The sequence below is a fragment of the Balaenoptera borealis genome, assembly GCF_965194805.1.
Source record: "Balaenoptera borealis genome assembly, chromosome: 2".
Taxonomy (NCBI): domain Eukaryota; kingdom Metazoa; phylum Chordata; class Mammalia; order Artiodactyla; family Balaenopteridae; genus Balaenoptera; species Balaenoptera borealis.
This window is the reverse complement of record NC_138867.1, coordinates 24,391,960-24,415,305: the sequence shown is the minus strand read 5'-3', so window position 1 is coordinate 24,415,305 and position 23,346 is coordinate 24,391,960. Positions and strand designations below refer to the sequence as shown.

General features: G+C 33.7%; 1 protein-coding gene across 6 annotated transcripts in view; it reads left to right on the top strand.

The window, feature by feature from the left end:
* CDH9 (cadherin 9) overlaps nucleotides 1-23,346 on the top strand; it is a 139,728-nt gene that overhangs the window by 40,223 nt on the left and 76,159 nt on the right. For all 6 annotated transcript variants that reach the window (XM_082382951.1, XM_082382952.1, XM_082382950.1 and 3 more), the window contains one exon: nucleotides 10,812-11,076. In XM_082382951.1, coding sequence (XP_082239077.1) covers nucleotides 10,861-11,076 — 216 coding nt within the window. In that variant the 5' untranslated portion in view covers nucleotides 10,812-10,860. The remainder of the gene's footprint in view (nucleotides 1-10,811; nucleotides 11,077-23,346) is intronic.

The following is a 23,346-nucleotide window of genomic DNA, read 5'->3' as shown; positions in this document are numbered from 1 at the left end:
TTATTGCATTACTTAAGAAGCATAGGTATTATTTTATAACAACCAGTTTCTAAAAATAATTTGATAGCTATATTTTAATAAAATTGATTTCCTTTTTAATACTATACATCTTATTTCTTAATTCATGCATTAAAAATATTATTCTGTCATCAGACTGACAGAAAGGTTCATGAAACAAAAAAGTTAAAATTCTTGTTTAAAATCCATAATAGTCTCTTGATTTTTGATAATAATATTAACTTGTCATCTGTACTGTGGTAATTATTATAAATGCTTGTATATTTGTTTTGTAATTTGATCTTTCATAGCTATTTAATTTACCCTCCTCTCCTCGGTACTGCCAAGCACATCCTACAACCCACCCACTTGTTCCCATTCTCTCCTGCTCCACCCTAAGACATAAGCTGGCCAACAGTTTGGTCTGAACTATTGCTTTCTAGAGCTAACTCAGGAAAAAAGCTATGTCAAATCAAATACAATTTTAAATATGGACAATTTTTAGCACTATGTGCTCTCTGTTAAATGAGAAACAGTGTAGGCTGATGCATGTGGGACACTCATTAAGTTGCATCTGACAGGCTCTGATGCTCATTTTTGACACTGGAAGCTGACATGAAACCACAGGTAGAAAATCCATTTACACCTTTCTCCACTGATTAAAAATTTGAAATATAAATTTTTCTTTCATTTTCCTGATAGATTAAATATTATTCAATAACTGACTTCTAATGTCAGTAACCTATTCAGGGATGTGGCATAAACACACTCTCTTTTGTTATACATGTAGAGCACATTCCTAGAATATAAACTCCTTAAGGAAACTGCTATTCTGTTCACCTAGAAAAATGTCTAGAAAAAGAGTAGGCACTTTATATATATCTGGTGAAAGAATTACTACATGGATTTTTTTGTTGACTTCATGATATGTCCTCATATTACATGTAAATTGCATGATTTATTTACCCTTTTCCTAGTCTTAGACATTTAGTTCATTTTTACCTTTTCCCCAGGGTTTCTGTCAGGATGTTTTCAGGAAACAGATGACATACTGAATGATTGGGAAGGACTTAATGGAGAGTGTGGGCAGGGTTAAAGGGATGGTGTAGTGTTTTAGGGGTGTGTGTGTGTGTGTGTGTGTGTGTGTGTGTGAGTTAAGCACTGCTTCACTGCTTCTGGCACTATAAGATGCTACTGCCTCATCTTGTATATTTCCTGCTTTAGTTCTAGAATCAGACATTTCTCCAAGGAGCCCTGGTTCCTTTAATTAGAAAATGGTATTAGAAACAAAGATCTGGATGCTAGGTGAGTTCACTCGTACTGGATGGTATTGCTGCTAGGCCATCTCAGCTAACAGAGGAAGAAATACACATGTGTGTAGACTACCTTGTACGTATACACATATCTATAAATATTTCAATATATAGCCATCTGTAATAATATTAAAGTACATGAGTTTTCACTGACTTCTCCAACTCTAATCCATTACCACATGGATCAGGCTGTCTTCCTCCCCTTGCTTATCTGTAAATTCTCACAACAGTGAGAAATGTAACTCCCAATATCTGCCATCCATTTACTTAATTATTCAATTTCAGTATAAATGTAGAACAGCATAATTGTTAACCTATACCCTCAGAAGAAACAACTTTATTAACTAGAATGCAGTGCATATATGTAATTTCTTCCCATTTAGTCTTAGAGACTTGACTCATTTCCAGAGTTATTTAGGGCAGTACCTTTCCCTCCCCTTCCTTTCACTCAGGTTGTGTCATAAAATTTTAAAGTTAGATTATCTTGTAGTAGTCTGCACTCCTTCTTGGACCTCACCTCTCCAGTCCCCAATTCCTAAATGATTTTATCTTTTAATGTGCATATATTAAAGTTTATTCTGTGCTGTAATGCTGTATGGGTTTTGGCAAATGTATAATGTCATGTAACTACTGTTGCAGTATCATACAGAATTCACTGCTTTAAAGTTCACCTTTGTTCACCTATTCATCCCTACTATCTTCCTCCCAAACCACTGCAACCACTGATCTTTCTATTGTCTCTATACTTTTGCCTTTTCCAGATTGTCATAGTGTTTGAATCATTCAGTATCTAGCTTTATCGAACTTGAAATATGCATTTTAGTTTTTCACTTAGCACTATGCATTTTAGTTTCCTCATTTTTGTGTGTGTGTGACTTGATAGCTCATTTCTTTTTATCGCTGAATAATATTATATAGGTATACCACAATTTGTTTACCCATTGACCTACATTTTGTGCTAGTCTGAGCCTACTGATAAGCAATGTCGCGGCTAGACCAGCACTTGTGGTTCTTATGATTGCAAAACACCCTCAGCAATAACCATCAGAAAACTCGGGGGAAAAAACCCCAACCCCAAAGGTTTATTACTCACAACTCCTGGAAAGCACATGGCACACCTAGGAGCACACATGTAGGTCTTGGGGAGGAAGAGTTGGAGAGAGAGAGAGAGAGAGAGAGAGAGAGAGAGAGAGAGAGAGAGAGCGATAGCTAGTGCATGGGTCTGGGGTTCTATTTTTATTGGGGTCGAGAGTGGGGGCCTAGGGTTTCTCACTCTTTATTGGTGAATTTAAAAAGAGCAGAAATTTAAGGTGCAGGAAGAGAAAAACAAGTGGCTCACAGACTGCGAGAGGTGTTGAGACTGGGAAATTTTAACTTCTATACTAGCTTAATTATTTTTTCCTGTGGAAAGCCTTCTCTGTATCTGATTTCCTACATCTTCATAGACTCTCTGCTGTGTTTTGTTTTTTGTTTTTTCCCTCAGATGAAAGTGTTATTGCATGTGCTTACGCTAATAAAATGGTGTGCAGTCCCCTTAGTTTTATTATAGCCCAATTTCATGCTGCATATTATGTCATTTTGCCACACCAACTTGAAAAACTTTTTGTCCAGTTTCCAGGGTTTTAGAACACACAGACTAAAAATATCCCCATTTGTGATAATATCAAATTCCACTTGTTCCCTACATCAATAATGCCTTGATAGCCAACCTTCTTAAAGAAATTGTGAACATAGCTCTCTCCTAAAAGTTTTTCCATCGCTGACCATAACTAAGATGATTCACTTATAAGGCATATCTCCAAATTAAAATATGTCCAAAATAATACCCCCTAATGTGTCCCATTTTTTCTTTGTCCTGTTGTATTATAGGGGGTGCCTTAATTGTATAGATATAGTAGTATCTTGGCCAACTACAAAGGGGGCATCTTCGTAACAGAGGGTCATATGTAAGTTTTCACCCCTTGATCCCCATTCAGGGGACTGATACTGGGAAAAAACCTGCTTGCCTATCTCCTTTTGTTTGAAAGTGATATGTTTTCCATAAATCATAGAGAATCATCCACCATTATTTATTGTTTAATCTAGCTCCACTTTTCTTACAGTGTTTATTTTTCTCAGATGCTGGCAATAAGTTGTTTACATGTCTTTATATTCTATAATCCTATATATATATATTTATATCCTGTTATGTATAATGTTATTATTGTTATTTTGGTAGGATATTGGCAAAACCTGTTGTAGAGCTTCTCTTCTGACACTGGTTTATACTCTCAGATTTCTAGAGAAGACCTTAAGCTAAATTTTTAAAGTTTAGTTTAGTGATGGAAACTATTAAGGATGCTTATAGAAAGCTGGCAGCTCATATTTATTCCGTTAATGTCTGTTTTTCTTGAAACAGTTTTATCACATTTAGTTAGATAAAGATAGAATCCCAAATTATAATGGGATAATAATTGGACATGAAATTCTTCCAAAAAATCAGTGAATTATTTTAGCAAACATATATAAATTAAATAAATATTACAAAAAATGATCAATTTCATATATATATACACATATTTTTATATAATAAATGTAAGAATTATCAATTACTATGAAAAACAGATATGTTAAAACATATATCCCTAAATAGTTCCTTGATTACAAGACTTAAAAGACTTGTAATTTTGGTGTCTGTTCATATTCACAGAATTGATTCTTTGTATATGTGTCATTTAACTAGCTGAAATTTCAGACTTATCTTACCAAATAGTATAAAAAAATACAATAGTGTGTTGGAAAGATCAAACAACATATGTACGCCTTTTGCCAAATCCACAAAATAACTGCGTAATCACAAATAGCTTTCTTTATCTCTCCAAACCTTATATATCTCATCTGGAAAAGGATTCAGAAAATATGCCTATAGCCCAGAAGTTTTTTTTTTTTTTTTTTTGATAAATACGTTAATGTATGTGGAAGTACTTTGTTGACTACAAATCTTAAAATGATAATATACTAAAATCAATCACATACACTTGTTTTGTATGTACATTTTATCTGAGAAACTTTGCCTGAAAAACATGATTGAGGTAATGAAAATACTTTATCTGAGTTTAAATTATAGTGATAAGAAATAATGATATAATTCAATTTTGGATGTGGATTTTATATGCTGAACATCCTATTTAATTACAATAATTTACATTTTTTTCTTGGTTCACAAGTAGCCAACAGCCATTTTTCACAAATGCAACTGAAATATAATTAAGAGAACAAGGGAATTATAATAAAATAATTTTCAGTTTTTAAAGTTAACAAGATTCAAGTGAATTCCCTGATTACAAAATCAAAATTAAACCAAACTTAAAATATTATACTTCATAATGCATCTGATGGTATTTATTTATCAACAAAAAATGTGATTAAAATGCAGAGCATTTAAGGCTGATAGAGATAATTAACCATAGAAAAATTTAGTAATCAGCTTGTTGCTATTGAATAAATAAAGGATATGAAGAATTTTTAATAAACCCTATGGGATAAGAGCTTGCTAACTTTAAAAACAAATGCAACAAAAATCCTTTATAATGTGCACTTTTGTCTAAGAGCTGAGGAATGTATAGGTGTTAAATTGGCCCGGGAGAGGCACACTAATTTTTCCTAAAGGTGAAAGAATTATGCCTAGAATTATGAGGAAAATGAAGAAGGTATTTAATAAAAGGGCTTCACTGTTCAAACACTCTATAATTTATACCAATCACTTCGTGAAGTTCATACGTAATCCCATGTTATGCAAACTTTTATGACTATTACTCTTACTTCACTGCAGACTGGATTTCATTTGTTAGAAAAAACACCAGAACTCTTTTAAAAGGCACATTTCCTCCCAGTTAAACTCTTTCTATATCTCTAACAGCTTGCTTTGGCAATTGAATATTGTCAATCTCATATGTGATCCCAGGCTCAAATTAGGATTATCCATTTTAGGCATGAATCAACTAACCAATTAATTTTACAAATATATTTTTAATTACCTATGGCATGTCAATAATTGTTTCATGTAGGACACAGTGATTTACAAAATATCTCACCACCATACAAGTTACATTATAACTAAAGGAAACAGTCAACAAACATAATCCACTAAATGAAAGGTATAATTAAAATCATTGTAAATTATATGAAGGAAATAAATGGATGGTATGAAATAAATCAGTAGAGACTGAAGTTGGGTAAGCTCTTTTTGAAAATGTTGTTATGGAAGACTTTGCAAGAAAGCAAAATATGATATAGAAACTGAAAATAATGAGAAGGAGTTGACTATGGATGGGCCAGGTAAGATTGTTCAAGGTCAGAGTATAAGTAAGGCAAAAACTTGATTTGGGCAAGCACGTAAAGCTCCTGAAGGAGGCTTCCAGGTGGGTGAATATGGAGCAATATTACTTAACAGCAGTACAATTAATATCAGGAGCATTGACATCAGTCTGACAGAATTCAAATCCTGGACGCCTTTCACTTTCCCACAGGTGCCTGCCATTCTGTGATTTTAGCAAGTTACTTCAACCCCAGTTTACCCCTCTTTCTAATATGGTCATGCATTCCTTATAATATTGTTACAAGGAGTGTTAAAGAAACGGTGTCTGAAAAAAGACTTAGCACAGTGCCTACAACACAGAAGGCAAGTTAGAGTAAATGTTGGTTGCCAGCATCACAGATGTTAGTAGGCTATTTCTAGAGCAGTAGAGCCCCAGTGCAAGGGAGTGCCTAGATTTAATTTTCAATCTTTCTGTTGCTATTTATATGAACTTGTGCAGTCATTTAACCTCTCTGTGCCTCAGTTTCCTTATAATAATATGAGGGATATAAGGGATTATAAAAGGGTCTATTTTAAAAGGTTGCCATAAATATATAAATTAAATTACATAAAATCAGTAGACCACTGGATCACTTTGCTTCCTATTGTTAATTATCTGAAATGTTAGTAGTAGCAGTATAAAAATGACTTCATTTTGACCAAAAACAAGAAGAAAAATGATTCTTTATTTTTCTAATAGATCTTCTTTTCCCCTGATATAAATGACACTCAAAAATAACTCAATCATCTACCTAGTTCACAAACTAATAATCTAGGAGTTATATTTTATTTCTCCTTTATTTAATCCTTTATAATCAATACATGAGAAAGTAGTATTTTCTTTTCTGAATATTGACTATGAAGATCTTACTCTGGTCTTCGGTCTGGTTCCTCAGAAACAGACCTTGAGGCAAGGATTTGGGTGCAACTGATAGGTTAACAGATTGCTTCTAGGTCAGGAAGTGAGGGAGAGAGTGGGAAAGGGAGAGAGTGGGAAAGCAAGACAGGAAGAAGAATCCAAGTGAAAGTATAGTTTCAGTCAGTTCCAGCCTTAGCATGATTTTTTTCTCTTTTTTTTTTTTTAATAAATTTATTTGCTTATTTATTTTATTTTTGGCTGCATTGAGTCTTCGTTGCTGCATGCGGGCTTTCTCTAGTTGCGGAGAGTGGGGGCTACTCTTCGTTGCCGTGCACGGGCTTCTTATTGTGGTGGCTTCTCTTGTTGAGGAGCATGGACTCTAGGTGTGCGGGCTTCAGTAGTTGTGGCACATGGCCTCAGCAGTTGTGGCTCGCGGGCTCTAGAGTGCAGGCTCAGTAGTTGTGGCGCACGGGCTTAGTTGCTCCACGGCATGTGGGATCTTCCCAAACCAGGGATCGAACCCATGTCCCCTGCATTGGCAGGAGGATTCTCAATCACTGCGCCACCAGGGAAGCCCAGCATGATTCTTTAGGGGAGCTCTGGGATGCAAATAACATGTTGGTTTTAATACTTCTGTACCTGTTAGACAATGGCTCAGGGATTCCATGGGAGACAACTGTAAACCTGCAGGCATTTAGGCTCCCTGTGCCTGTGAGCAAAGTGGCTCCAGTAGCCAAGGGAAGTCCTTTAAAGAGTTGCAGGTGCAGGCCATTAGAAGCAAAGCATACAAAAATTGTAGCGCATGCAGAGTGTGTGTGTGTGTGTGTGTGTGTGTGTGTGTGTGTGTTGCCCATATTAAAGAATCAAAGGAAACCTGAGTAGAGTAACAGTGTCCACTTCAAACTTCTCTATGAGCCATCATCATCTCTTTCTGCACTAGAGTGATGACTTTAACTGTCTCCCCCTTAACCAAAGCCTTTCCTATCCTCTAACCTGTTTTCTAATCTGTAGCCAGATTGATCTTTTCTAAACATGGCATGTTAAAGTCTTCCAACTGCTTGCACTGGAAATGAAAACAAATTTCTTACTATAGCTTATAGTGGCCTATGGGATCCTGGCCTCTGCCTAAGTCTCTGGCTCCATCTAATATACAGCTGAACTTTTCTGCTTAAAGGCTTACATTCTACCCAAAGTGGGCATCATAGAACAGGCCACAGGAAATGAAGAATGCTCTTCAATTTCTCTTGCAAGTGTCATCAGCAAGGACGATGGCCAAAGGAAATTTCCCAGTGGGAAGAAACCAGGTTACCCAGAGTAGTCAACTAAGGAATTTGTTGTATTTCATCAAAGTGAATTAACAGCTATTCTGGAGATTCTCTGGCTGCTCATTTTTTACTGCACCATCCCTGATCAATAAAATGCAGGCATATTCTAATCTACTGGGCATTAGATATTACTTTCCCATGACACTTTTTGTAAGCATTATTTGACATTGTAGTGTTCTGACATTTATTTCAGAGTTTTACAGGCTGAGGTTAAATTTACCAGTTTCCAGTAGTTTACAGGATTGGTAATAGCCACATAAAATTGATGGAAATAATCAATAAACAATCTAAAATAAGGATGTTGATGGAAAAATCAATAAACAATCTATAATAAGAATAAAAAGAGTTTTATTTGGGCCAAGCTGAGGACTTTAGCCCGAAAGACATAGATTCAAGAACTTGAATTGTGTTCCGCCAGACTACGAAATGAAGGAGGCTTATTAAGGGCAAAAACCTTTATATGTTAAAAAATTACATAAGCTGTTTGTCAAGAATTAGGATTGGAGCTAGCAAGAAGAACAATCCTTGTTAAGCAAGGATTGGTTGGGGTCCAAAATGGTTGTATAATTTCAAGGGGAGACCTTGAGATCATAATGTTGCAGCTGCTAGGAGATGTTGTTTAGAGAATGCGGGTGGTGTCCTTGAGTCTGATACAGTTTAGGAAATTCAAGTTCTCAGTGATGCAGGAAAGTGTCTAAAACCATGTCCTCAATGGCCACCCATCTCCATTTTGGATGACTGAACCACAATTACTCCATTTTGGTTTTTAAATGCACTCTTTTCTTAAATGGTTAAAGCAGATGTACAATGCATGTTCAATAAGCCATGGATACGCTCTTTTAGTTAGCATAAAGTTCAAGTTAAACCATGTATAAGCCAGAATGACTTCCTCATACCTCAATATGTGAAAATTTCTACCATCAAGAATAATTATCATTGCCCAAGATTTCAGAGTAAAAGACAATAACGTGACTTTGATTTCTCTCATTCCGAATGAGAAATTTGTGGCCACATATGTGTATTTTGTTAAGTAAGAACATTTTTTTAAATAATAGGTATGGAAACTAGGGTACATATAGCTGGACAAGCTAATAGCTCTGTACCAATAGCAAGCATCCATTCTTTACTCTGCTATGTTGGTGACAGATTAATACATATATATGACTATATTGGAAGCAAACATGGCTGATAATGGCAATGACGGTGTTGCTAATGAAAACACTAACATGTTGAGAATTTGTATGCTAGCACCATGGTAACTTACTATAAGCTACATGTATTATCTTACGTAAAAAATATTGTTTAAAGCTGTGGATCTAAAAACTAGCTCCAACACTTACTATCTGTATGATCTTTGTCAAATTACTTAAATTCCTCACACCTCAGTTTTCTCATAGGTATATGCTGCTGTAAAAATTAAATAAATCTTTGTATTACAAATAACTATGACTTTGTGATAAAAGTTCAAATAAATTAATAACAATACCTTGTGAATCAGGAACTGATTATTCTCTTTTTATACAAGAAGTAGTTGAAACATAGTGATGTGGGTAAATATCCAAAAGTCTCAGATAATAAGGGATAAAGTCAAGCTAGATGCTTATATTTGACCTTTATGACTTGATAACTGCAACTGAATCCACAGATATATGGTCCAGCATTGGACATCTGGCCTAAGCCATGTAAATTAGAGTCCATTTCCAGAATTTTTTAAAGATAGAAAAGACCATCAGTTGCTTTCTGGATTGGATGATGTTAAATCTGAACTTCATATATTTGTATATTTCATCAGGTTGAGAAGGCTTAGGTCAAAGCCAGAGAGAAAAGAGAGACAGAGAGAGAGCTCAAGTATTCAAGCCCCTAATTCTAGTTTTCATAAGCAGGAAATGCCCAGTTGATTCTTTACTCCTTTCATTCTTTCCTTTCCACAACTTGATATTATAATCCAATGAATTCTTTTTTTTTGTTTGCCTACACTAGTTGGAGATGGGTTTTTATTGCTTATCAAATCATTATCAGCAGCAGCAATATCTCACATCTTCTAGATTAAATCCCTTACTAATTAAACAAATTTACTAATAAATAAAATTAATTTTGAAATACCAAATGAATTATTTTTACTTCAAGAAGAATCAACTTACTATCTCAATAGAAAAACATTGTTTATTTCAAAATTCTGGATCAATTATCCCATAGGTAAGACCTCATATCTAATTTTGCAATACCAATTTTGTATGCTCTGTTTTTTTTTTATTATTTTAGGAAATATATGTGGTGTTGTTTTTAATTATCAGATAAAATGTTCCTGAACATGAGGAGAGCATGTTCTCCTCAGTCTCAAATAAATTTGAGTGACTTACTCAACTGATTTTTGGGAAAAAAAGTTATTGATTGTAAAGGATCAACATGGTACAGTGCTAGGTAATGCTAGACACAATCCAAAGTATATTTGGTATCATTTAATTTGCCTTGAGGCAACATCTCAACGTATTAGAGAAGAGCAAGGAGGAGGAGAAGAAGAGGAAGAGGTGGAGGAGGAGAACAGCTTACAAAAGTTGGTAGATTGTGAACAGAAAACAGTGTTCTTATTCATATATATGTATATATTAATAAATATTCTACTTTTATTAGTCTTGAGGACTTTAGGAACACTTGATATGATCTTTGATGTATTATGGAGCTTATCTTTTCAAAATAATGAATATTTGAATTACTAATATATTCACATTTACATGCTGTAATACAGTGGTAGTAAAGTCAGCTGTTAAATTCCTATTTATTTGTATTATATATGTCTCCCTACTTATCTGTATGATATATGAGTTTTTAATGACAGTTCACTTATGTAACATGGAAAAATAATGTATTAATGATATATTATTTATAACATTTAAATAACATTCAGAAAAGTTTTATAGTTTACAGGTTATGTGAAAATGAAACACAACCTAATAAACCATTTTTCTCCCACTACTTTTCAGGGGAAACAGACAGTACATTGAATTTGATTTCCTGCTGAAGCTGCAGATAATGAGGACTTATCATTGCCTACCACTATTCATCTGGACCTATATGTTTCATGCAATTGATGCTATCCCATTTCAAGAAAAAGCTAAAAGTGAAAGGATAGTGGGTCTGACAGAAGATGATGGTAAAACGCTACATCGCACCAAGCGTGGCTGGATGTGGAATCAATTCTTCTTGTTGGAAGAGTACACAGGTACAGACACACAATATGTAGGCAAGGTAAGAATTTTTATATAAGTCTAGAAGCTGAAAGTTATAGTTATTTTTTACAGCAGCTTTCCACATCACTAATGATTATTTTAAAATATTTGACAAATGGTGATGTGCAGAAGGCATGTTGTAAATTCTTTTGGTAGGATAGTGTGGGGAATGTGATTTATTCAGGTAGTTAGTTTAGGTCAGTATCCATAGTAAGCCTCAAAATAAAATAACTAATTTGTGGACTTAATTCCTTATTAATCAGCTAGATATGATTTAATATTATGCATGTGCATCTAAACGATTAAAAAAAACTTTCTTTGAAATTTAAAGTTATGGGTAAATAATAACTCAGTGTGTTATATGAAGCAAAGCAAAATGCAATTGCAATATACCAAAAGTTACTAAAATGTATTGGTCTCTGCTGATGAATAATTTATCAAAAAAGTTAAATTAAAATGTCATTAAGATTTCTTAACTCCATATTTCTGATATTTTCTAGGATTGTGGTGGGAGCTGGGTCTGTAGATAGGAAGTGCTAGTAAAAAAATTAAAAATTGTACGTGGATAAATCCAAGGTGGTAGGATTGCATATGGCAAGATAAAAGAAACACAAACACACATGTGAACACACATGCACACATCTACACAAACATTAGTCTAATGGGATGAAGTTAGACCACTACTATGAAACGCCCAAACATGCTGAGATGTTTTTACACACAGCATGGGATGTGAATCTGTGTTAAACTCTCTTGTACAAATTCACTGTGGGTGGAGCACAAATCTGGGATGATCAATTTGCTTTCAGTGTCAGGGTGTACCAAAGGACCAAGAGGATGAATTATGAGGATTTTTTATAAGGAAATACTGTAGAATATTTTATGTCATTTCAGATGTTTGCAATATAAGAGAGAAAAGTCAGAAGTGTTGAAATTAAGAGCAACTTTTGTTTTCACAATAATGCAAACTGAAGTTTACTAATTCTGTTTTCTGTAATAAGGGACACCTTTGGTTCTTACTCAGGAAGATTACAAAGTAATAACAATTGCCATGTAGTTTCACTGTAATTTGAATAGACACATGTGACTGAATTACTTGGGCAGAATAGTAATACTGCTCAAGAGAAGAATTAAATTTAACAAGAAGCATAGCAAAGTCTCCTACTATTCTGTTAGAGAAACTTCATATGCAATTGATTTTTTACACATTAGATCTAGATCTTGCAAAATCCATAGCTATCATGGATTAATAATCAATTGCTCACTTGTTTATAATTATTGAGAACTGAGCAGATTTAAGTATTTTAAAATCTGGTTGTTAAAACATATTTATTGCATGAAGAGATAAACTTACAGAGATAGTATTTATCATTTCTAAAGGAAACAGTATTCATACAATAATTCTGAAATATCAACTTAATTGACCAATACATTTCAGTTAAAAGATATGTGTTTTTTTAAAATTATTTGGCCGCTCCGCGCGGCATGTGGGATCTTAGTTCCCTGACCAGGGATCAAACCTGCGCCCCCTTCTTTGAAAGCACAGAATCTTAACCACTGGACCGCGAGGGAAGTCCCAGAGATATGTATTTGTACTTGATTTGCTAAGTGTAATTGTCGAATTGCCTATAAATAGTCACCATCTAAATTCAATAAGGTATCTTTTTTACAGAATTAGCTCTCATTTTTTCATAGTTTTAATTCCAAAACGTTTACTATTCCATAGCTGAAATTATCCAAAGTATAATCATAGAATTCTGAACTGGAAGGGAATTCTAACATTCATGAAACTCTTGGTTACAACTGGATACTACTGGTGTAGGTGTTAACTAAAATGATGAGAAACAGAAACACCAGCTGTCAAATCGTTAGGAGTCTGGTTTATATTCGACTGAGTATCAAACGGTGGGATGACTCTCTCTCTTGCACTTTCATATGTTAATGTGTGTACTAAATATGGATATTTTCCCCAAGCATATATAAAATGATGTTCTTGGATAGGCGATTTTCTCTTAGGCTTTTAGAGTATGGCAGTATGATTTGTACAGAGACAGAAATAAAGTCTGAAATTTCCTGAAGGATATTTAATAAATGTTTATAGCACATTATAGTGTTTTTCAGAATCTAAATAAAGGATCTTTATAAAGGTTTTAGAATGTCATTACTTATGGTGCAGTATATGTACCAGCTGCTTCTGATTTATGGGCACATTGTATCCCAAAAAACTCTTTACAGTTTCATTGTTTAAAACTAAGAACATATGAGAAAAATATTAAGCATTAAAGCTAGGCGCTCAGGACAGTCTACAAAAGCTTATTTCATACTGAATTCTACAAAATCTACTTTTACAATAGAGTGCTATCATTTCATTCTTACTGCCAATCCCCTCACTGCCAGTACTGTAATACCACATCTCTGCACCACTGCATCAGCACACTAAATATAGTCTTTTCACTTGACTTTAATTTTTAATTCTCAAAAATATATTACACACTGTTTCTTGAATGATATCAATCTCTTGGACAAAATGTATATAGAAAAATAACCTAAATTTACTTAGGTAGCTTTCAGTGTTCAGTATCATTGTGTATTCCTGCCTGTGTTCTATATTCCCATAATTAGGTAGCCTTGGCTCCTAAAAAAGTGAAAGCTTTCCTTTTCCAAATACTTGACCTCTATCTGACCATGTTCACAGGCCCTTTTCCACAGAGTATCTAACATCCTTTTCCATAATCTCATCTCTTCTCTTTGCTTTAAGTCCTACATCAAGTACATCCTCCTACATAAAGCCCATCTTCATTCTCCCCAGCTAGAATTTCCTGTCAAAGTTATGAAATCATCTATCAAAACCTTATTTATGGCACAATTTTAATTATCTTGGTCTAGTAATTTATCTCCTAGAATCTGTGACATTTGGGATTTGAATTAGTGTTAGATTTAAGGTATTTTTCTTTCTCAAAATATTTGACATAATATATTTACTCAAAATTAATATTCAGTTGATATCTCAATAGATCTTTACTGAGTATTTATTAATCTGGGTCCTGAGAGATCGACACTATAAAGCACAGAAAGAGCAAAATTAAAAGAAATATATTTCCTGTTCTTGACACATGTTACACCAAAGTTGATTCCCTTTCTATATTTGTTATACTCGAGGGCCCTAATTGTAACTAAGCCCCTCCCATTTTGCTCTAGGACCTCAAAACAGCACATACAGTTTAGAATCATTTCACTCCAAAGTAACTACCACAGGTATTTAGAATTAAAAGTTAAATAAGTGCTGATTGAATTAGGAATTATAACTACTTCTAGAAAAATTTTCATTTAAAATATATTAGTGAGCATATTTTTTCTGGAATATAAGTAAAAAACTGTTCAAAAAATATTAGAATGTGGTAGAAAATGTTTATTAGTATGATTGCCAATTATATGTGTGATTTTTCCTGATATCTTCCACCGATTTCGCTGCTTTTGAACTGTTTCAATACTCCAACATTCTCTTCCTCTACTTCCAAACTTTCAGAGGATCAAATGCACCCTTACATACTCATCAGTGTTAAAAAAAGAAGAAAACAAAAGAAAAAAGAAAGAAATAGAAGTAGTAGATTCTTCAGGAGGGTACAGGGAGAGCGACAGGGGAAAGTATTTAAGCACAAGCATCATTAATTATAATTATTAGTAATAATTATCATTATTATCATTATAATAAAAGGAATTTGTGCTACCTACAAAAAAAAACAGGTCTAGAAAATTAAAAATTAATTTAAAAAAATCAAAGATAACTATAAGCATACCAAGACAAGGTAAATTGTTTACATATTTCTACTTATTTACTAGTTATATTTTCTTAACATTCTTGATTTTCTATTGTTCATGAATATTTTATTTTGCCTTTCTCATTCAATGTTGTGTTTTTGGATATTGTTAAAATGTCAATATTAGTCATGTCATATTATGTCATATACATAATCATAATCATTTATAAAATTTCCAAATGTTCTATTTAGACTGTCTGGTTTTATACGTGCGTGTGTGCGCACACACACACACACTCACATCTCTCTGTGATAAAAATTTTGTACCTGATAAGTTTTAGTGTGTTTTAAATTATCTTTAGGATGAACTGGGAGATTGGGATTGACATATATATACTAATATGTATAAAATGGATAACTAATAAGAACCTGCTGTATAAAAAAATAAATAAAATAGAATTCAAAAATTCAAAAAAAATTATCTTTATTTAGGATAAATTATTGAAAGTGAATTTCACAGAATCAAAGATATGAATGAGTTTAAGGTTATGGATGTATATTAGTCAATTGCATTTCAGAAAATTTATACGACTATGTATAAATGTAAAGTCATTTACATACGACTATGTAAACTATCCTATGTTTCAACAACATAGGATATTTGTATGTTGGATATTTATTTTTAAATTTATCACTGTATTTTAATGTGGATGTTAACCCTGTGCATTACTGTTCAATTAGCTTGAAAAACTGAACACCTACAATGTGGGACACTATGCTGAGTCCTAAAAATAGGAGTCAATAAGATGAACTGGTCCTTATCTTCGAAATAGACAGAAATAGCTTATTGTAGATAGGAAATTCTCTATCTACAGTAAGCAAAATGCTATTATTGCTGGTCTGCTAGGAGAAAGACCCAATAGAAGTCTCAATTTAGGAGAAAGATGACACATTGTTTTTCTTACCCAATGGACTGAATTCCTAATACCTAAACTTTCACCTAAACTGGAATCATTCTCTAAATTAATGTTTGTTTATTTGGTAATTTAGGAACTGCCATATTTCCCTATTCCAGTGAACACAGACATTTTTACCAGATAATCACAAATATTCAAACTTTCCTCGTGCAAACATTTTGTAATTTGTCCACAATAAATCCTAATAACTCACGTTAAGGGTCTTATAGCTATGTTGGTGGTGTTCATGGGAAAGGTGTTAGAAAGTTATTCTAAAAATTGTCCAGCCTTCTTTACACTGATTTAAATCATAAAGTAATTGTGGTCACTCTAGATATGCTATTAAATTTATAATTAGTGGAATTTCCTCAGTAAATATTCTATTTCTAGGCCAGAATTTCCTAGTGATGTGATTGCTATAAATCATCATAGTTAGAACTATACATTAAAAAACAGAGGCAAAAACAAGGGTTCAAGGTTAATGAATAAGTAACTTGGCAAATCTAAGGGGAAAGAGGCCTTCTTCTCCTACAGTGGGAAGTGATATGTTTGTTATTTTGTGAAAGTTTCAACTCCCTCAGTACTTTCTAACAACAAAAGTTTTTTTTTAAATTAAAATTGCATTCTCCCCCAGTATATATTCTATTTTTCCTCTATGAATACAATCAAGATTTGTTGCTATTGTGTGTTATTGGTTTTAGGAAAAAACTTCATTTTAAAAACTATTTTGGTAAATGTGTCTTAATACTTGAAAAAACTGTGTATTGCTTAGTTACAGGGTATAGTATTCTGCAATCTTAGGTAAAGATGATGATGGTATTGTTCAGTTCTCTGTCATTACAATTTGTGTATCTCCTTTTTCCAATTCTTACTGTTAGAAGAATATTAAACAGTTCCATTTAAAAAGTTCTCTTCTTACATTTGTCGATTTTTTCATTTATTTCTATGCAAGTATTAGGTGCATGGCCAATTATCTTTTATGTTTCTGATTAATTGATGTTTCATTATTAAGAAACATCACCTTTATCTTTGATAATACTACTTGCTTGAAGTGTACTTTGCCTGATCCAAATTTATCCATGCCAACTCACTTATGTTTGTGTTTTTGTTGTTTATCTTTTTCCATCCTTTTGTTTTCAGTCTTTCTGTGTAATTATAGTAAAAATGCAGTTCTTGTAAACAGCTCAGGGTTGGTTTATGCTTTTTTATCCAGTCTGATAATCTTTAACATTTCATTGGAATGTTAAGTCCATTCATATAAAATGCAATTATTGATATAGTCTGATAATCTTTAACATTTAATTGGAATGTGAAGTCCATTCATATAAAATGCAATTATTGATATACTTGGATTTGAGTCTGCCATTTTCTTATTTTCTTTTGCCCCATTTATTTTCATACCTTTGTTTCTGCTTTCCTACCATCTTTTTTTTTTTTTTTTTAATTTTTATTTATTTATTTATTTTTAATTTATGGCTATGTTGGGTCTTCGTTTCTGTGCGAGGGCTTTCTCTAGTTGTGGCAAGTGGGAGCCACTCTTCATCGCTGTGCGCGGGCCTCTCACTATCGCGGCCTCTCTTGTTGCGGAGCACAGGCTCCAGACACGCAGGCTCAGTAATTGTGGCTCACGGGCCCAGCTGCTCCGCGGCATGTGGGATCTTCCCAGACCAGGGCTCGAACTCGTGTCCCCTGCATTAGCAGGCAGATTCTCAACCACTGCGCCACCAGGGAAGCCCCATCTTTTTTGTTAATTGCATATTTTTTAAATATCTGAATTTATGTCCTTTATAATTCATCCTTAACCTATTATACTGTGAACTGAATTAACATTATATATTTTATAATTGTTTATAACATGTTTACAATTATTACAGTAATCTTTCAACAATATAATTTCTCTTGCCTGTAGGACTTCATTCTATTTTTGTCATATATTTTCCTTCTGTATATATTATAAAGTGCATCATACATTGCTAATGTTTATTATTTAGGCATTTTATTATTTAAAAGCAAAAAATTTAAAAAAATATTGTTATATTACATGATTACCACTTCCAGTCATGCTTTTCTTTCTTTCATGTACATCTTAATTTCTGTATGCTATCATTTCCCTTCAAACTGAAGACTTCCTTTAGCATTACTTGTAGTGTGAGTTTGCTGGAAGCAAATTTTCTTAGCTCTTTTTAATCTGAAAATATCACTATTTGACTTTTAATTTTGAAAAATATTTTAATTGGTTATAGAAATATATACTGATTTGACAGTTTGGGTTTTTTTTTTCCTTTCAGCACTTCAAATTTTTGTTACATCGCATTGTGGATTCTATTACTTTTAATAAGTCAGTCATTATTCTTACCATTGTTGCTCTGTATATAATGAGTATTTGTCTCTGGTTGCTTTTAAAGTTCTGCCTATATCATCGGCTCTCAACAGTTTGTCTTAGCAAGTATCTTACTTTGATACCTAAATGTGTTTTATTAATCCTGCTTGGTATTCACTGGCCTTCTTAGACCAGCAGATCTTTTTTCACTAAATTTTAAAATGTACGATCATTTTATTTTTGTGGCCAGTTCTACAAAATTAATAAACAGCATGGACATGTAGATTTAAACCACTCAAACACCAGAATGACCAAGAGTAAAAAGACAGAAAATCCCAAGTGAATGTGATATGAACAAGCTGGGACTCTCATGAATTCAAGTTGAACTATGAGTGCTAGAAACATTAAAGGAGACCAAAATGGAGAAATACAATATGCGTAGGGATTAGAAGATTAAAAAATAATCTAAAGATTAAATGCCATCATAATCAATATCCCCGTGTATTTCTTTTATTTTGAATTAATTTCAAACATTCTGAGGGTTGTTCAAATTGTACAAAGAACTATACAGCATTCAGCAAGATTTACCAATTATCAACATCTCACCCACTTTGTTTTATCACTCTTTTTATTTATACAGATTTTATATTGTGGCTGAACCATTTCAGTTTTGTCATTACTTTTAGGACTTGTCGCTTTCTGAGCTCTATAGGAGTAGTTGCAAACCCACAATAACTTGGCAAGATTGAACTCTAATTTCTGTTTCCTGCTGATGAAATCCACAACTCCTTAGCCTTCTTGCTGACATTTTCTACTAAGTTTCCTGGAGTCGGATATTGTGCATGTGAAGTTTAGACATCAACTTGGAGATGTTAATGGAGACTTGAGGGTTCCATTCTCTGTGACCCTCTCCTCCCTAAGATTGTGCTCTCCAGTTTCTATCTACCCTGGCAAACCCAAACTCCAATCAGTGTCTCCTCAGCCCAGTAATACTGCTTCTTCCTGCTTGGGCTCTAATTATATGTTCCTAACTGTATCTGGAAAGTACCCTTAGAGGAAAAGTCTGCTAATGATATTAGGCCACAAAAATTTAACTCAAGGTCATAGGCTTTGCAACACCGCCTCTATTGATTGGTGTTTCGTGTCATCAAGCAGTTTTGTCTGTCTGTATATCCTTTGTTTGGGTCATGCTTTCATAATTATTCTCAGTGGATATATTTGTCCAGTGAAATTACCTGTGAGGATAAAAACCTAAATATCAAGATTGCTTTTGAGAAAACACATCATGATGTGACTATGCACATTTCATGAACCAGGAAGGCTTATTATAATATTGTAAGATTTAAAAATGTTTCAAATGTGCTAAGTCAAAATAAGCTCTATTTTTTCCCCAAAGGTATACTTATTATTTCTGTTTCATGGTTTATTATATTAGGTAGGACTTTCAGAGTGTTTTATATCATAAGTGGTAGTGTGAATTAGTTCCTTACTGTGATATGTTACTCTAAACAATACGATCCTTGGTTTTTAAGGTTCTCTGGCATGTTAAGAAACATGATGGCTCACTGTTTTCTTCCTGGCAAAGAACTCAGACCTTCAAATGGAAATTTGCTGTGGCCATTTATAAATGTTTTCTATTCACTTCTTGTCTGGACCAGCAAGCATATTTTAGAGTCACATTTCTGCTTTTCCATTCTTATCTCAAATGCCCAGTGAGAACAATGATAGACGTCCCTTCTTTCCAGGGCAGTTTTGAACACCACCACTCAATCTACCAGTACATCAGTGAGAGCATGAGGGCAGAAGTCAGGTGTCACTAGTTAGCCTGCCTGTTTTGAACTATCTACTCCTCTACTGTGTACATAACAGGGTTATATAAAATAAACATAAAGAGCATTTTGTAAAAATACTTCCATTATGTCCACTGAGACTGGCTTATTCTTTGAAAATATAGATTTTTCCCCCTAATTCAGTGTCTGGCATTTATTAGCACTCAATTCAATGTTGAAAGTAATCTAGGTTTTTGAGCACAGGAGTGTGATGTTATCATCACTATTATAATCACTGCACTGATTAAGCGCAAGATAGAACTGAAAATGAACAGGCGGATGGCTTCCAAACTCACTGAACTGCTTTAATGGAGTTTTGCAAAAGGAAAGAAATATCACATATCATGATGTTTTACTTATTAATTTTCATAAGTACAAAAATCATTATTTTGCTCATTAAAGATGGCCTTTTTTTTAACATCAAGACGTGATTTTAACAAAATGGAGCAGAAGAGGGAAGAACTGTCTTAAAATATATTATGCAAAATAAGTTGGTAAAATTGAGCCACATTAAATATTATAAACAATACATGTTACTTTGTTAATTTTTAATGTGATTTAAAAAGTAAAGATGCAGTATAAACACTGTTTTAACCTTAAGTTCATTCATGATATTAAAGCAGAAAATGAAATCACAGTACAAAAATGAAAGCCCATACAAAGAAATATTTATTAACACATGTTTCTGAAGATATATTATGGTAGAGAGACAGACACTCAAATCAGTGAAACTTTTTGCTGTTGGTGTTGTTAGAATTACTTGAAAAGCCTTGGTCATGGAAGGAGTTGAAATTGGATATTGTTTTACAGTTATATGTTTGTGATAAATTTAAACTCAGTCTCAAATGTAAATCAATAGTTAATATGATTTGCACTGCTAATCTTCAAGGAAACTTTGAAGTAAAGAATACAAACTAAAATAGAGGCCATAAAGGTGACTGCAAGCTAAAGTACAAAAGCAAGTGATGTAATTATGTAATCAGATATCTAGCAGGACTTTCCACAGGCTACACTGAACTTAGTAACTTAGGTTTTCCAGTTTCTTAGGCCATTAACTGAAGTCATAGTATAGAACTAATATGGAAAGCACATAGAGTAATTAATCTTAAAGCCCCATCTCATTATTAGGTATCACTTCAAAGATAGATAAAAATATAAACTTTTTTTTAACTTAAAAAAAAATTTTTTTAACATCTTTATTGGAGTATAATTGCTTTACAATGTTGTGTTAGCCTCTGCTGTATAACAAAGTGAATCAGCTATATGTATACATATATCCCCATTTCCCCTACCTCTTGCGTCTCCCTCCCACCCTCCCTATCCCACCCCTCTAAGTGGTCATAAAGCACCGAGCTGATCTCCCTGTGCTATGTAGCTGCTTCCCACTAGCTATCTATTTTATATTTGGTAGTGTATATATGTCAAAGCTACTCTCTCACTTCGTCCCAGCTTACCCTTCCCCCTCCCCGTGTCCTCAAGACCATTCTCTACGTCTGTGTCTTTATTCCTCTTCTGCCACTAGGTACATCAGAAACATTTTTTTGTTTTTTTAAGATTCCATATATATGTGTTAGCATACAGTATTTGTTTTTCTCTTTCTGACTTACTTCACTCTGTATGACAGACTCTAGGTCTATCCACCAAACTACAAATAACTCAATTTTGTTTCTTTTTATGGCTGAGTAATATTCCATTGTATATATGTAACACATCTTCTTTATCCATTCATCTGTTGATGGACACCTAGGTTGCTTCCATGTCCTGGCTATTGTAAATAGAGCTGCAATGAACATTGTGTGACATGACCAGTTTTGAATTATGGTTTTCTCAGGGTATATGCCCAGTAGTGGGATTGCTGGGTCATATGGTAGTTCTATTTTTAGTTTTTTAAGGAGTCTCCATACTGTTCTCCATGGTGGCTGTATCAATTTACATTCCCACTAACAGTGCAAGACAGTTCCCTTTTCTCCACACCCTCTCCAGCATTTATTGTTTGTAGATTTTTTGATGATGGCCATTCTGACTGGTGTGAGGTGATACCTCATTGTAGTTTTGATTTGCCTTTCTCTAATGATTAGTGATGTTGAGCATCTTTTCATGTGTTTGTTGGCAATCTGTATATCTTCTTTGGAGAAATGTCTATTTAGTTCTTCGGGTCATTTTCGGATTGGGTTGTTTGTTTTTTGATATTGAGCTGCATGAGCTGATTGTATATTTTGGAGATTAACCCTTTGTCAGTTGCTTTGTTTGCAAATATTTTCTCCCATTCTGAGGGTAGTCTTTTTGTCTTTTTTATGGCTTCCTTTTCTGTGTAAAAGCTTTTAAGTTTCATTAGGTCCCATTTGTTTATTTCTGTTTTTATTTCCATTTCTCTAGGAGGTGGGTCAAAAAGGATCTTACTGTGATTTATGACAAAGAGTGTTCTCCCTATGTTTTCCTCTAAGAGTTTTATAGTGTCTGGTCTTACATTTAGGTCTTTAATCCATTTTGAGTTTATATTTGTATACGGTGTTAGGGAATGTTCTAATTTCATTCTTTTACATGAAGCTGTCCAGTTTTCCCAGCAACACTTACTGAAGAGACTGTCTTTTCTCCATTGTATATCCTTGCCTCCTTTGTGATAGATTAGTTGACAATAGGTGCATGGGTTTATCTCTGGACTTTCTATCCTGTTCCATCGATCTATATTTCTGTGTTTGTGCCACTACCATATTGTCTTGGTTACTGTAGCTTTGTACTATACTCTGAAGTCAGGGAGTCTGATTCTTCCAGCTCTGTTTTTTACCCTCAATTTTGCTTTGGTTACTTGGGGTCTTTTGTGTCTCATACAAATTTTAAGATTTTTTTGTCCTAGTTCTGTAAAAAATGCTACTGGTAATTTGATAGGGATTGCATTGAATCTGTAGATTGCTTTGGGTACTATAGTCATTTTGACAGTATTGAGTCTTCCAATCTAAGAACATGGTATATCCCTCCATCTGTTGTGTTACCTTCGATTTCTTTCATCAGTGTCTTATAGTTTTCTGAGTACAGGTCTTTTACCTCCTTAGGTAGTTTTATTCCTAAGTATTTTATTCTTTTTTGTTGCAGTGGTGAATGGGATTGTTTCCTTAATTTCTCTTTCTGGTATTATGTTGTTAGTCTATAGGAATGCAAGAGATTTCTTTGCATTAATTTTGTATCCTGCAACTTTACCAAATTCACTGATTAGCTCTAGTAGTTTTCTGGTGGCATCTTTAGGATTATGTATGTGTAGTATCATGTCATCTGCAAACAGTGACATTTTTACTTCTTTTCCAATTTGTATTCATTTTATTTCTTTTTCTTCTCTGATTGCCATGGGTAGGATTTCCAAAACTATGTTGCAAAATAGTGGCGAGAGTGGACATCTTTGTCTCATTCCTGATCTTAGAGGAATACTTTCAG